A 15589-nucleotide genomic window follows, 5' to 3' on the forward strand; every position below is an offset into this window, starting at 1 on the left:
AAATCATGCTGAAAAGTTATCCAAGTACAATCTATTTCCATCACTGAGATAGGTATTGATGCTTCTTTCTGCTGCTCACACGCATCCAAGCTCTCTCTCCCATTACAGCTTAGAACCAAAGAAGTCCGTGTATCTTACTGGCTGGTTAATGCTCTGAAAAGGATGGAAATTTGTTAGTGAGCTGAAACAAACACCCACAGATAAAATGCTTTCTTGACTAGTTAGTCTTGCTAATACTTTTTTTGACACAACCGAGTTTATTGGGCTTCTTGATGTCACTGTAAAAATAGTCCAAGAAACAGGAGTCCCAGTCTTCTTGAAAGACACTTCTTTGTCATAAATTTTAAATAATGGTTTTATTATTTCACTTGGTTGTAATAAAATTACTTTTTAAAAAGTATCTGCCATTAGCTTACATATGGCAGTAGAGAACAATACTTACAATGCTTTGCAAGGAAGGGAAGGTGGTACAATTTTTTTTTTCTCTTCACTTTTATTGACTTTGTAAATTTGAAACAGCTTTTCTCCCTTGTATAGTTCATTGATCTCCTGTTACTGTTTGGGTTGTATACCCAGTAAAGAAAGGAAAACATTTTGTGCTTCTCCAGGAAAATGAAATCATCAAAATAATAATAATAATAATAATTTTTTAAAAGTTGTTTTTATTAAATTGACTGTATTCATGTTGACATTTTTCATGTAAACCATCCCTGCTTCCTCTTGGTGGCCGTGTCCAAAAAAAGTAGTTGTGACAGCGTGGTGCATTTCCTTGCAGCAGACATAAACCTTTCCTCAGTTTTTTCGTGGTGTTTTTATGCAAGGACCTTTCTTCCAAGGGCTTTCTCCCTAGAGCAGCACGGATGCCTCGTTAAGGCCTGTTTCTGGTTGATTTGTTGGGTGGGACGTGCTGGCATCACCACCTGCGACTCTAGGAGCAGCTCTCCATCCCCACCCAAGGCTGCGCTGTTGGGTCATTTATTCTTTTTCTGAGTGTATTCACTTCCCAGTGTAATCTTCATAATCCTATAACCCTTCATAATCTGCTTCATTGTGTATTTTTTTAGGTCTCTTCTTGTCAAGGGACTTTCACTGAAGTAAATAAATCTGCAAGTGCGACTCACACCACTTGAATTTCTCTCCATTAGGTCCTCCCAGCTGGGATGAGTGATGGGAACGCCCCCACCCAGGCGCTAACGAGTGTGTTGCCTGTTTGCGTCGCTGTAGAGGAGGCACTTGGGGGAGAAATTCATGGGCTGGGGGGGCTGAAGTAGCGCAAAGGCTGAGCTGCTCGTTGTGCAGTGAGGGAAGGGTCCTTGCTTCCTGCTGTTCTACAGACCCGGGGCCAAGCCTGGACTGTACTTTCTCCCACATATTTAACCTCACCTTTTTTTTCTCTTTTCTTCTTCTGTCCCGCTGCTTCTCGTTATTTCACTTGCTCCTTCTGCAACGAAGATTTTGTGTCTTGGAATCTGCCTCCTCCAAATAGCCATGGGCTGCTATAGGAACCCTTCAGCAGGAGGAGGACTGGGGAAATGCCATTCTTTTCTCCACCAGTTTACTTGTCAGTGCACAGGATGGCACTGGAAGCGGCATCCAAGGTCATACCGCTTTGTGGCTGGGACCTGGAGCGAGATGATAGCAGCATTGGTTCCTGTGTGGGTCAGGACTCGTGGAAGGTGGTTTCAGAGCATGGGCAGGAGTTCTGCCTGGGCTTCCACCTTGGGCCCTGGATGCCTACCTAAAAGCAGCACCTCCTTTTTTTCTGGGGCTGACTGTTCATTTAGTACTGACGATGGTGGCGCACATACAGATGAGCTCATCTAGTGGTGTTTGGGTTTAGTGTGCAGATCTTTGATTCACTCTTTTAAGAAGTCTAAAATGGTTTTGAGTTTAAAAGTCTGCTTTGTGATATGTAATGCTGCTTCCTTGTAAATTCTGAATGTAGGCTTTTTGTGTCAGCTCTAGAGTAGACGACTTGTGTGGTTTAAATTTTGCTTTGTAAGTAGTGCTTGATAAGGTCAGTGGCTTTGCCTCTGTGCTGATGCCTCCATTTCTCAAAGTTATTTCAGTAAATAAAGATTCAGAACTAACAAAAGCGTTTTCCTCCTTCCTCGTTGCCCAGTGCAGAGCGTGTTCTCTCAGGTGGTGGGGTGGAGCACACTGACAGGAGGACGTAGAAGGTTTGCATGGAGAGCAGTGACCCCACTGCTGGTAGTGTAACCGCTTTGGCAATGAACTTCAGCGTTGAGTGTTGTGGACCAGTCTGAAGGTGTGCAGGGCCTGACAGTGGATGGGGGGTAGGTTCTCACCTCTCTGTCACCTTCTGTAAAGAGCCTAGAGTTGCCTTTTCTGGCTAGGTGAGCCAGATGGTTGCGTGGATACTTTTTTTTTTTTTTTAGGTTGTTTTCTTTTGTTTTTACAAGGAGAAATGTGGCCAGGCGCTCACTGGTCACGTGGTGTGCGAGTGAAAACCTGGTAAACAAAACATGGAGCTCCACCATCCCATGTATATGCAAGATGATTTTCTTTTCCTGCTTACCTGTTATTCTGGTGTAAGATAGCTTTTGTGATGTTTTCAAAATTGAACCTTAACACCTTTATTTTAAGACAGGAATTCCAGATGGTTTTGGAGACTGGGCAAATCAATCCTTTTATAGGAAGTGTCCCATTAAAGCTCAAATCCTTAGAAGATTTGATTTTATTCTTTGGTGCTGAAATAAACTCAGTAATGTAGGTAGCTTAAAAGCTGACCTATACTCAGAGCACAGAAGCTCTTCAACAGCCTTCATGGCTGACCTCAGACAACGACCGTCCGTAGCAGCTCCCCATCCGCTGGAGCAGGGAGGACGTCCGGGTGGTGTGGAGCTCAGAACAGGGGCAGAGCCTTGGGCGAGTTAGGGACAATAGGAATTGGCTTTTTGGGTGCGTATGCCTCCATTTAGCCCCCTAAAGAAAGTAACCCTGAAATTACATTCAGAACAGTTGCTAATTGAAGCACCATTACAATGCTAATCACATTATGCTGATGTGCCATATGGACCATTTAAAAATTGGAAATGCTTGAAATAAATTGTTCTTGAAAATGTTGTTTAACAAAACACGTATTTAGAATTTCCTCATTTAATATGTTAACTCTTTGGATAGTCTGGACCGAGAGGACACTTGGCAGCACCGCTCCAGCTAGCATCTGCTGTGGGAGTAATTGCACAGTCGGTTTTCCTACCTCTGGTGTCAGGTCTGCCTGTGTGAGGTTGCTTTCACCGTACGAAATGGTAACAGCACGTGAACCCGTTGCCATGGGTTACTGCTTCTGTATTTCCAAACCCATTTACTCTGCAATCAATGTAAGGTCGGAATAAATTTTTAAAAATTACATTGCATTTTTAAAAAAAATATTGTATTGAACTTTGTACCTTTGCCTCCTAGTGAATCCTTAAGCAGAACGTATACGTTCTTACGACATGTGTTTTATTTATATCGTATATAGCTCAGTGTAGAACCAAAAGAGGAAGGAAATTTATGAAGACTACACCACAGAAGAGATGGGGGGAGGGAGAATGGAAGGAAGAAACGCTATTATGTTCTGCCTTGTGGCGGTTTTGACCAAGCAAACACAAGGCACTGAAATCCATGGTGGGATTGGTTTTTGGTGGTTTGTTTTGGATTTTTCTCCCCCTTTTTTTCCTGCTATAGGAGATGGAACAGAGTGCCTGAGTTTTGAAAAGTCATGGGAGGGGAAACTCGTTAGTGCGATTGAGATGGTGAGCACATTTGCAAAAACTACATGTGAGCTGCGCATCCTGTTTGGTAACAAGGAAGCGGTAAAAGTTCTGCAAGCAGCTCAGTTCGTTAACACGTCTGATACGGCTGTAGAAATACAAAATAGAAGCTCGTCATTTTTCTTTAGCGTACAGCAGCTTGCACTGGTGTAAGAAATACTTTGGGACTGCAGCTGGGCACTTTGGAAAGGATGGTGAAAGAATGGCTACCCCTCGGTCTGCATTGAGCACTTGGATTTTGTTCCCAGTTTAGGATAAAGAAGATGGAGATTTATCCTCCCGTTTTTTCCCCTCTCTTTTATTAGTACCTCCTAAGCCTGTCCATCTCAAACCTGGGCAGGAAAGAATTCCTCCTGCACCGTCTCGGCCTTTGCCAGCTGATCCCAAGTCATCGAGGAGCTTAGCACCTGGAGAGGAAGAAATCCCAATATCAGCAGGAGTCAACACACTCATTGAGAAATTTGAAAGTATTAGGTAAATATGGCTTTGTGAGATCTGCTCTTATCTCCCTTTTCTGCATTTTGAACTTAGAATGTAACAGTGGAAAACAATTGTGATTTTCATGTAGAAACTCCTCTCTGGATGTTTTCTACTGGAAGTGCAAACTTGACTGACTACACAATGATTCTTTTTTCTTTTTTTTTTTTTTTTTTTTTAAATAAAAGCATATATTTCAGCAACTTTTAGTTTGTAACATACAGTTGTTCTTAAGGAGCTTAAGACCTGCTGAATTTGGTAAGTGTTCTACCAGAAACAAGTAGCCCAGAGTCTGCTTTTAGTAAATTGACTTGATGTCAGGATTGGGTTTTGCATTATAGGAACTTGATTATTGTGATATAAAAGACAGAAAACTCAATTATATACTGTTAGCTTGCTTCTTGGAGGCAGGGGAGAGTGAAACAACAATGTACAGTGAAACAACATCATGGAGAACAGCATTTCCTCTGAAACTCTGTATAACAGACATTAAATAGGGTAATGTATTTGTGTTTTGCTGTAAAACCAGCTCATTTTACAAGCACATGAAAACTCTCTCTGAAGGCCAAAATCTGCCTGATGGCACTAAGAGGTTTTTTTCTAAAGAGGGAGATGGAGACAGAGACACCATACTGTGCCTTGGAGCATGTTATCACCTGGGTGAATCTGGCAGGGTGTCTTTTGCAAAGAAAAAGTAGTACCTGCTTGTGCTTCAAAAACATCCTCTCTCTGGCAGAAAATACCTTACCCCAAAGGCTTTGTTCTGTTGAAGAATGTGAGTTCCTGTTTAAATGAACCCACAACCAAATGCTTCTTTGAAAAGATGATTCCTCCCTCCCCAAACCTTCAAACCAAACTGTTCTTCAAGGCAACGTGGGGAGTATTAAAGGTCTGGGATTCTAGTGGGGCCACGTCAGTAAAACTTATGGCTAGTGGTGGTGTGTTTTTATCGGAAATTGTTGGTGAATATTATTACGGCCCTGTGCGTGCACTGCCTCCTCGGATTGTAAGGGGGGTGCAAGAAATGCAACTTGAATGAAATGATTTGAAACCTCTGAGTGTTAATATGAATGACTGTGGTGCTTTCTCTTCACCTGCAGGCAACCTGTACATATTCTTCAAAGAAACCAGCTAAATTTAGCTCTTAAGATGGAACCTGGCCTGGACTCATCCAAACAGCTGAGCTCATGTGACTGCGACACGGTGGCTTCCAGCGGCTCTTCCACAAATGAAAAGAGTGAACTGGATGAAAACGAGCCAGACGTACCATGCAGCGCAGATCTAGCTAACACAGACATAATGAAAATTAAAGAGCTAAGCATAGGCGATAACAAAAGCCATGAAGACTGTACTGCTGTGACTGTGAGCAAAGAGCCCTCTGGAGAGCTTGGCAATAAAGACTCAACTGCAGAACTGAGCAGTAATGGGAAAATTCCCAACAGAGACAGTGGCATCGACAGTCCTTCTTGTAGCGTGGCAGGGGAAACCTTCCCCAGCGAAGAGGGTGCAGAGCAAAAGAAGCCCAGCGTGGCTGGGAACCCAGGGGAGATGGAACCTGACAAAAAGGGCACCAAACCTTCCTCTGCGGAGCAGAAGAGAGACTCCACACAGGATGAAGACAGTGACATCGATGAAGGAAGTAGCGAGGAACAAGAGACAGCAGAAGTGCCAAAGTTAGAATATTTGGATGTAAACAAGGTAAGGTGGTTTGTTCGTTACTATTAAGTGCTCTGAAACCAGTTCCTGGCTCTGGCCAGAGATCCCCTGCATCACTTTCATACATTGTTTGGGTTTTTTGTTTGGTTGGTTTTACGTCAAAGGATCACGACAGTCATTATAATTTCCTGCTTGATGCAGGTCGTAACTTATTCCTGACCTAGATAGTATCTTTTAGAAGGTTCCCAGTCTCGATTTAAAAGATTTCATAGAAAAGAATCCATCATAGCCAGAGGTAAGTTGTTAAAATGTAAGTGCTTTTGTAGGCAAAGACTTGCACCTTGTGTTTCTTGTTTGGATTTGTCTAGGTTCAGCTTCTAGTTGTTAGATCATGTTGTCTTCAGTGGGGCTCCATGATGTACAGGGGCTAATGGGATAGTGCATCTTGCAGGGTCAGGGCCTTGCATGCTAGAAGAACATGCTTGATGAAAATCTCTTCTACAAGTAATTTTTTTTCTTTTTACACAAAGCCTGTGCTTCTATTGGTGTGACTACTTTTGAATGCAAAGAAGTTGTTTTGAGGGTAGTTTACATCAAAGTTTATCAGGGAGTGTAGTGACAGGACAAGGGGGAATGGGTTTAAGCTGAAGGAGGGGAGATGGAGATGGGATCTGAGGCAGAAATTCTTCCCTGTGAGGGTGCTGAGGCCCTGGCACAGGGTGCCCAGAGAAGCCGTGGCTGCCCCTGGCTCCCTGGCAGTGTTCAAGGCCAGGTTGGATGGGGCTTTGGGCAACCTGGGCTGATGGAGGGTGTCCCTGCCCATGGCAGGGGTGGCACTGGATGGGCTGTGAGGTCCCTTCCACCCAAACTAGTCTGGGATTCTGAATTACTCTTCAGGAAACTGTAGGTAGCTAGAAGAGATTTTCCTTGAATCCAGAGTAATGCAGTCCAGGCTGTTGTGTATTTGCTGCAGCTGTATCAGATTAATGACAGATTCCTTTGATTATCTGTTTATCAAGACAGTTATTTTTAGACGTAGCGATGATAGAATGGGTTAGATTTTTCCAGAAAAAGAGAACAGAAGATGCTTTGAGCAAAATGTCTGCAAAATATTCCTCTTTTTCTTTGGTGGGTTTTTTTATTTGCGCTTGGGGATGTTTTGGGCTTTTTTCTTTTTTCTCCCTCAGCCATCATGACAGTAAAGTTAATATACTGGATTTTTTTGTTTTTTTAAAGAATATGATGAGCATGAGCAACTAATGAACTGTAGCTAGTGAACCGTAGCGTTCGCACCTCAGTTTGTGCAAATCAAGTAGTTCTGTTGAAATCGCCAAATATATCCTGATCTGTGTATGTCAAGAGCTTGTCCCTTGGGCGGTGTGGCAGTTAAAACTCATTCAGTAGCTTCTGGGCCAAATTGGCCAGTGAGTATTGAAGAGCGATGAAAATTGCCGTGCGGGTACGTGGTGCGCAAGAAGTTCTGGCTCTCAGAGCTGACAAGTACAGTTTGAGGGTGCAACGAATGCTCTGCGGTGTTCCCTTTTCTCCCGAGAACAGAAGACAGCCTGATGAGGCAAACGTACCTACAGGAAGGTATATGAAAAAGCCCCAGGCTTTCTCTCGCGAGTGCATTGCTTTGTGCTGCCCTTCTTCCTGCTGCTTTACCTCAAGCTCGGCCTGGCATGACTGCACTCACCTTCCGTGAGTTCACACCGTCCAGACGCTGCCTTTGCACCCGGGGACGCTCCTGCACCTCATTGCCGTGCTGCTCCTTCGGCAAGTTTGGTGAATGTCAACCTGCCGGGCGCTGGAGGAAGGTCAGTCGGAGGGAGGGAGAAGGGACCCAGTAGAGTAGGAGGCAGTGGGGGCTGACTGGACCAGGTCTGTTTGGCCAAACCCACCTGCTGTCTGTGGGTGGGGAGGGGGCGATCTCCTTCTGCAGTCCCACCTGGCAGCCGCTGTGGATTCAGGAGGAACCCGTCGGCCTGTCCCACCTCCTTGCAGGCCGGGGAGGACACCCTTGCCGTGGCACTGCGTACGTTGGACATGACTGCCTGGGCACGGAGGGCTGCGGTGCACGTGGCCTGGGACTTGCGCGGGGTAGATCCGTGGCGGTGTGAGCCGGGGGTCCTGCAGGGCTGCGCTGCCCAAGGACCTCTGTCTTTTATCTTGCGTGCAAGAACTTAAAGGGGGGGTCGGCAGAAATCACCTCAGCGATGGCGACTCCAGTTATCGTCTGTCTGTTAGCACAGCATCTGATACCTCTTCAGCAGTCTGCAGGTGAAAGCTTGTTTACGTCTCCGACGGGCAGCATCACTATCACGGCGCGGGGCTCCTCGCCTGCTGCTGTTGGTTTTCCTTCATCCGTGTGTTTATACGTACGCACGCACCCTGTGAAATACTTTAATTATTTTAGATTCATAATATATATGTATGCGCATGTATGCAACTGAAATATTATTTAAAAGATTGTTTATTAGTTGCAACATGCCAGCAAGAAAACAATGCATTAAATTAAAAAATCTTTAATCTGGTAATGAAATTTATGTAGTGTCAAACCAACTGTGGCAAAACCAACCAGAAGGCTTTACCGTATGGTTAAGAGGTGCTTTACTGACAAATACCAATGTTTTGTAAGACATCAGAATTTTGATGGCTGGTTTTTTATGTCTTGTTCCTTAGGTTAAGTATCCATGTAGTATGAAATAATGCTGATATAACATAGAGTTATGAGGTCATACGTATCTGCAGCATGCCTGGTGAATTTAAAAAAGAAATCTCTAGAGGAAGGGGGTTTTGTTTGTGCTACTCTTCTTCAGGAAGCGCATTTGTATGATGCATTTGGAGTTGATTTTGCCTTCAGAAAGGTGTTTTTGATGCTGACTACACTACCTTAGCTTGTTTTTGCACCCACGTGGAGGGGGAAGGCTTAGAGATTCGCTGCCTCCTCTGTGGTGTAAGGCTTGTGCCCTCTTCTGGGGATGTGGCGTGTGAAGCCAGTTTGCATGTTAGGTGTCCGCATCAGCCTCCCACTCTCCCCTTCCATTCTGCTGCAGATTTGGGGCAGCGTGGACTATGGGTTAGGGTAAAGGGCCATGACTTCCAGCAAGGACAGTCAGCGCCATTTGAAGTTGACTTGTTCAGTGGTTATTCTCAGGCTGGAAGTTCACATCACCCTTGACGAAACGGGTGATTTGCTAGAAAACAAGGTACCTGCCCCGCTGGGAGGAAGAGAGGAGAGTTCGGTCAGCAGCAGCTGGCGTGAGAGCTGGGGAGACCCCAGCTCCTCCAGAAAGCTTTGTCTCGGGAGCCAGTGTCTTTTTCGTGCTTCCCCCTTCCTACCCCTAGTACCAGGCTTTGCAGCTGCGTGACGGAGGTAACCAGCACTCTCATTAAGTACGCAAGTTTCCAGAAAGCTTTGTTAGAGTTGGAGGAGGGTGCATAAGAAGTACAGCTGCAGAATGGTTTAATGACAGCTCAGTAACTCCTAGGATATCAAGTTAAGTGAAGCTCATGAATAAATATAACTAGGAAAAAAAAAATCAGATTTTCTTTTTTCTTCTCTAATTTTCTACTTCAAACATCTCTCCATCCACCACCCGAGCTTTCACACATCCCATGGCTGGTGAAGTAACATGGCCTGATATATGACTCGTATTGTTTTATTTAGTCTAGGTTTTGCTCTGCGATGTGAGGTGCCTTCCTTTGGGAGTCTGCAGCACAGTCTAACAGGTCTCACTGTTAGCACACAATTATTGGAATATGTTTTAAAATCTTAGGAGTGACTTACTGGGATTTCCAGTTATAGCAAAACGAAAATGAATAACAGGAGCTTATTAGTTTTGATAATGTCTCAGAAAATGTCAGGAGCTCCAAGAACTGAAGCACGTTAGCCTTGATCGTTACAAAAAAAAAAAAAAAAAAAGAAATGACATAAAAGTGAGACCGAGAGGCTGTCGTGCTGTGTGGTCGCATACCTGAGGCTTCTGCTGACTGCCTGGGAGCAATGGAGTAACGCTTCTGAGATGGCTAACACTTCTTCATAACTTTCTATTTAGATAGTTTTCACTAAGAGTAATACGTGCTCATTAGCAATCACCAAAAAATGCCTTTCTCCATCTGTTCTGCTTCCTGCTGGGTAAAATAGTAATAACGAAGTCCCACATGGGCCTTATGCAGTCACTGAGACACGCTTCCATTCTGCCTGTACGTAGCTGGAATTTCACTTCTGATTTCATTGTACAGTTTGTGTTGGAAAATTTGGCCTGCAGTCCTGCAAGTCAGACCTTTGGGTAAGATTATCTGCAGCTATAGTCTGAAAAAAATTTGCATAGGTCAATGTTTTAGTCATAATGCTGGTTAAGAAAAATGAGATATGTTCTCATCATCTTTTTTTCTTTTTTTTTTTTTTTTTTTTTTTAAATACCCTATGGAAAATGAGATCACAATAACAGTGAAGAAGATGACGAAGCATAGAATAACTTTTCAGCATTTTTGAGTAGGAATTTGTCTACAATCTTTCTGGGACCTTCTGCATTCTTTGTAGGGGTGACTGGTGGGAATTTAAAGCATAACTGTATATGATTTTAACCTAAGCCATATCCCAGCAGCTTTCTGACAAGATTTGCTGAGAGCCTCAGGTGATAGCGATGCTAACTGAATATGGTTGCGCACAACCAGTAGTATGAAAAACGGTTGCTGCAGGGTATTGCCCGAGTTTTCTCGTATCAAGCCTTTAGTTTTTTCTTTAAATTTTCATTTCAAATTTACTTTTCATGGTAGCAAGCTCAGTCTTTGCATGCGTGAATCGGTGGCCCAGGCGTGCTGGGCGGGTGAGCGTGCGCGCAGGAAGCAGTGATGCGCTTGCGGCTGTTCACTTGCACAAACCGGCTCAGCCTGTGCCGTTCCCCGGGTTGTATCTGCCATTGGAGTATTTGCGGTGTGGACGTATTGCCGCCACAGATGTGAGTCTAACCTTTATGAGAAGCTGATTCTGTTTCAGGCTGGCGTTTCCTTTTTTCTTTAAAATGTTTTATGGACAGTTACAGCTGGAAATGAATTTTTTGAACCTTCCGCAAAGAAGTGAAAGAGCATCGTGTGACTGCTGCTTTGAGCGCTGGAGTGAGCTTCCTGTGTCGTGAAGTCAACACCTACTGCTTCCCTTTTCTCATCTTTATTGACACCTCGCCAGCTGAACCCTTCTAACAAGACTCTGCAGTAGGTGTACAGCTGTAACATATGGCTGTGGAGGAGAGTCATAACATGCTGTGGCCATGCCGGGCAGTTGGGCAGCAAGCGCATGGGGCAAAGCAGGAGTGAAATCTATTTACACGAATCAAACAGCCTTAAATTTGCGTAGGGTGGAAGATTACAAAGACTTTACATTTCTCTGTCTTTTATACACCTTGTAAATGGCACACTGTTTTTCCAGGGCTTCATTAGTAAGGTTAAATATGCTTCACTGGTATGACTTAAAAACTTAAACTGTTAACTAAAGAATATCATCTACACTTGAGTTTGCAAATTTGTTTGACTTTTCCTTTAGAAACAGACCATGAAGTACCTCGTTCACAGTGAACTGAATTACGGCTCAGGCTTTGTTAAAGCTGTCCTGCCATGGCACAAAAAAGGTCAGAAGAATGGGACTGCCTCACCTTTAACTAATCCACTATTTAATTTAAAACGTTATGTCCATTGAAAGGCAAATGTGTTGCAAATTAGTCTGAAAAACATGCCTATCTGCCCCTAGCAGAGACAGCGACTGCAGATAGAGTCGCTCTTTAAAACTGAGCTCAAGCTGAGAGTCTGTTCAGCCGTTGTTTGGTATTTAAGCAGATGTCAGCAAGTTTTTTTGGAAATATAAACTGAGTTGCAGATGGTGAAGGTCAGGAGGTTAAAAAGTGCCTGTGCTATGTAAGGATTTACTTCTGAGAACGAATGTATTTGGTTAGAAATCATTATTTTTCAAATTCTGAATTCAAGCAAATCAAAGGATGCTCTTGGCGGCTGGTGTGCCAACCTGATTGCGTCAGTGCCTTTCATTCAGGCGCTCTTCTGCGCCCAGCAAAACTGGCGAGTAAATTCTTTGTCAGCGAGAGATCCTCGTAGTTATTGGAATTTGAATGGCCAGCAGTGCATTTCATTCTAAGCTGTAATACGTTGTATTCACTTGTAACAAGATCAAAGCTTTGTTGTGCTGCGATTATTTTTTTTCTTTTCCCCTAAATATTAAAATATATCACATGAATGAATGGAGTAGGGTGTTGTGTAGCGTGGTAGAATAGCTTATAAGAGTATTGGAGTTTTCTTGAAATAATTTGCGTAGCGGGGTAGACAGAGTCTATGTCAAAGCTTTGTTCGTGGCATGGTTGCCCATCCACAGGTTTGTGCCTAGAAGGAAAGGGATTGCTTTAAAGGAAGACCGATGCTGTTTCGAATCCAGAAAAGCTGTTCACCTTCCTTCAGTTGATACTTCTATCAGGGAACTGTGAGTACTTCATGCTGAGTGGTGCCTCCTTTCACGTAGGACAGCTGCAGGTCTGGTTTGTTTGAATTCATGGCTAGCTTTGGAAAGTCTTTGAGGTCTGTGCGTTGCAGTTGGCCTAAATGTGGGGGGGCTTATTTAAATTTTTCTCGTCAACTTTGTTTAGAAACAAAACAAGATGTTGTTAAAGAAGCTTAAAGAGAGCATTTAATTGATGTTTTCTAACAATCTGGTGGTGGCCAACAGGGTTATGTCTAGAAATGCCTGCCACAAATGCTAGTGAGCGCATGTAGACAGACACGTGGGATAGAAAGCGCTGTTGCCGGTGGGGCGCCCAGGTGCTTCCTGAACTGGAAGCAGCCCGGCGTGTTTAGAATTCAGCCGGACTTTTACTCTATGGATTTGTCCGGTCCTTTTGTGAACCTGCGTGAAGGTTTACCGTCTGCAGGGACATGTCGCCCAAGGAAGCGGCTCTTGGTCTTGAAGCAGCCCCTCAGTAATTGTATTTGATGCTCTTTAGTTTTCCCATGGAAGAAATAGTGACTAGGTGCGCCCAGTTGATGCTCTCTGTTCTGTTAATCATTTATACATCTCTCTCTACTTCATTGCAGTTGTCTTTTTTTTCTCCAGATGCAGCCCAGTAAAATTTCCCTACATTTGATCATCCCTGTGCGCCTTTTGGGTGTTTGTGTTCCCAAACACAAACCAGCCAGCCCTCGGTTCTGGACCCTAGTTTGGGTTTGGTTATATGTAAGCTTGGTGTTTAAAGTCTAGATCCTTAAAAAGGTGTCTAGAGTTTGTCAGAAAGCTAAAGACTGTATCCTAATAATTCAAGTATTTTTGAGCACTTAGAGAGCAAAGAGTCTATGTAGCTTTTGGCTAAACTGTGAATAAAGTCAATGTTTCATAAGTGCATTCAAGTTTTTTAATTAGTCTTTTCTCATTTTACTTTTTTAAATGACCTTAATGAAAGACTTTGCTGAGTTACATTGCCGAACATTCTTTCCAGGGAATTGGCTGGTGTTTAAAGCTGCACAAAAATCTTAGAAATATGTCGTAGAGAGTAAAGCTGCACTAGCCAGGGAGAGAAATCTGTGGCCAAACAGGTCTGGTTTCTAGTTTTCTTTTTAGTCACAGGATCTGAATCTGAAAAGGAGAACAGTTGATTGAGAGTCTGGTGCCTTAGTTACCAAATAGACTAGACCTGATTCCAGATTGGGAGGATGTTTCTGGTTCTTTACAGAAAACTATGATGAACTAAAGTGATGTCGTGACCAGCCAATGACTACATGACTAATTGTTCTTTCAGCAAATAGCTTTAAAAATGTCTCTGGAGCAAACTGATCCTTGGATGAGGGATGCAGAGCAGATTTTGAAATGTGTTAACCTCCTTCACTTCAAGCTTCTCTGCTGGCAGGGAATTTGGCTCACTGAGAAAATGGAGAAGAGAGGTTTGTAGGTGCAGATGAATTGTGTTATCTGTAACTTTTTTTTCAGTGTACAGAGCCCCAAAAGCTATTCAACATCGCAAATGAACTGCTCCATACGGAAGAAGCGTATGTTAAAAGACTCCATCTGTTGGACCAGGTAATCCAATTTTGAATAAACTCTGCGTTCTTTTCTGTGAGCAGCAAAGACGTCTCCCGTTCATCCCCTAACCTATAGCCCAGTAGTGTGAAAGCGCTGTTTATTGGTGGGAGAGGGAGTTTGCTTGCCAGGCTGCATACCGTGGGCCCCAGGGGTGAGCTTTTGGCAAGTGGGTTCCCCGAGCTGGAACCCGAGGATTAGGATGTCGGAAAGAGGAATGGGAAAGCAGCAGCCCAAGATACAGACACCATCAGCGTTCAGTTTCTCCCTGAGCGTTGGTGGAGAGGAAATCATGGGGATGCTGAAGGCACTGAGAAATGATGAAATCCATGATTGCTCTGTAGTGTGCAAGAGCTTTGACTTTTACTAAAATCAGGCCATGTGGGTCAGCCCCATGCTCACAGCAAATATTTTTTTTTTTTAACCCACTGTGTTTCGTAATTGTCCATCATGTTTACACGTGGGGATAAAGTAAAACTGGTGTCAGGAACTTTCTTCCACATACACACTGAGGTGAGTCTACATGGTTCGGACATTTCTATAATTATCTCAAAGAAAAAACCTTATGAATGTGCAGGAAAGAAGTAAAAATGAGGATGAGTCACATTGCTAACTAAGTGCTTTTTAAAAATGGGGAAGGGGGAAAGAAAATAAAATTGTCACCTTGCTAGAAATCTTGTTAGAAGCTGTAACTTGCAGAGCCCTCTGCCCTCCAACGCTAGGAGCTCTATGGAAGACTTCCCAGTGTTTGCTTTGGATGAATAAAGACTTAGAAATCTAGGGAGTGTCTTTCCCTTTTGTTCAGTACAGTGTAATTTTTCCCACAGAGAAACAAAATAATCACATGGTTTATTTTGCTTCACGTAAATAGGAGTAAGTGCTCTTCAGGGACCGGTTGTTCTTTGCAACTTGCACTCCCAAATACAAGATCTCTGATCTTCTCAGCAGTTTCAATCTTTTTCGACTTACCCCCTCAGATTTTTCTAATTTACATGTATGGCCCATAGTCGTAAATCTAACCCTAACTGACAGTGGGGTTACATTTTGTGAACCTCCTGAAAGACCCCAAAGACTGACTACTGGAAGTCAAAAATGGTAGCTCTGTTCTAAGGCAGTCAGCTTTGTAATATTGCATCTAGACCCAGTGTGTCTGGGATTGTTTTTTGTAAATATGTGGCGGTACTGTCTTGTTGTCTCATGCAGGTTTTTTGCACTAAGTTGTCAGAAGCAGGTATTTCGTCTGAAGTGATAACGGGCATCTTTTCAAATATTTCTTCCATCTATTGTTTCCATGGACAATTTCTTCTTCCTGAGCTCAAAACAAGAATTACACAAGAATGGTGGGTAACAGTCATTACGATCATTTTAAAAATATGTTTTCAAGAAGCTATAGCAACCACAAGGCCTAGTCTAATTCCAGAGTTTGTAATTGTTTTGTGCAATTTCATGCAATTTCACTTGCTATTTCATACACTAGTATGGAGTCTCTTCAGTGTTTCTGAATGCAGGAATAGACCTGAGCACTCAAAATTTCTAGAGTGCGTTGTGAGAATTTTTTCAAAATGTTGCCAGAGCTGTTTTCCTTACTGTATTTCCACTCTCCTAT

The 15589-nt window shown here is 43.4% G+C and overlaps 1 protein-coding gene across 7 annotated transcripts in view; it reads left to right on the plus strand.

Moving 5' to 3' along the window:
- FGD3 (FYVE, RhoGEF and PH domain containing 3) overlaps window positions 1-15589 on the plus strand; it is a 109806-nt gene that overhangs the window by 61705 nt on the left and 32512 nt on the right. For all 7 annotated transcript variants that reach the window (XR_012837115.1, XM_075762616.1, XM_075762617.1 and 4 more), the window contains 4 exons: window positions 4085-4253; window positions 5357-5954; window positions 13894-13983; window positions 15187-15323. Coding sequence is in view for 6 of the 7 variants with exons in the window: in XM_075762616.1 (XP_075618731.1) it covers window positions 4085-4253; window positions 5357-5954; window positions 13894-13983; window positions 15187-15323 (994 nt within the window). In the remaining variant the exon portion in view is untranslated. The remainder of the gene's footprint in view (window positions 1-4084; window positions 4254-5356; window positions 5955-13893; window positions 13984-15186; window positions 15324-15589) is intronic.

The sequence above is a fragment of the Balearica regulorum genome, chromosome 10 (genome assembly GCF_011004875.1).
Source record: "Balearica regulorum gibbericeps isolate bBalReg1 chromosome 10, bBalReg1.pri, whole genome shotgun sequence".
Lineage (NCBI taxonomy): Eukaryota > Metazoa > Chordata > Aves > Gruiformes > Gruidae > Balearica > Balearica regulorum.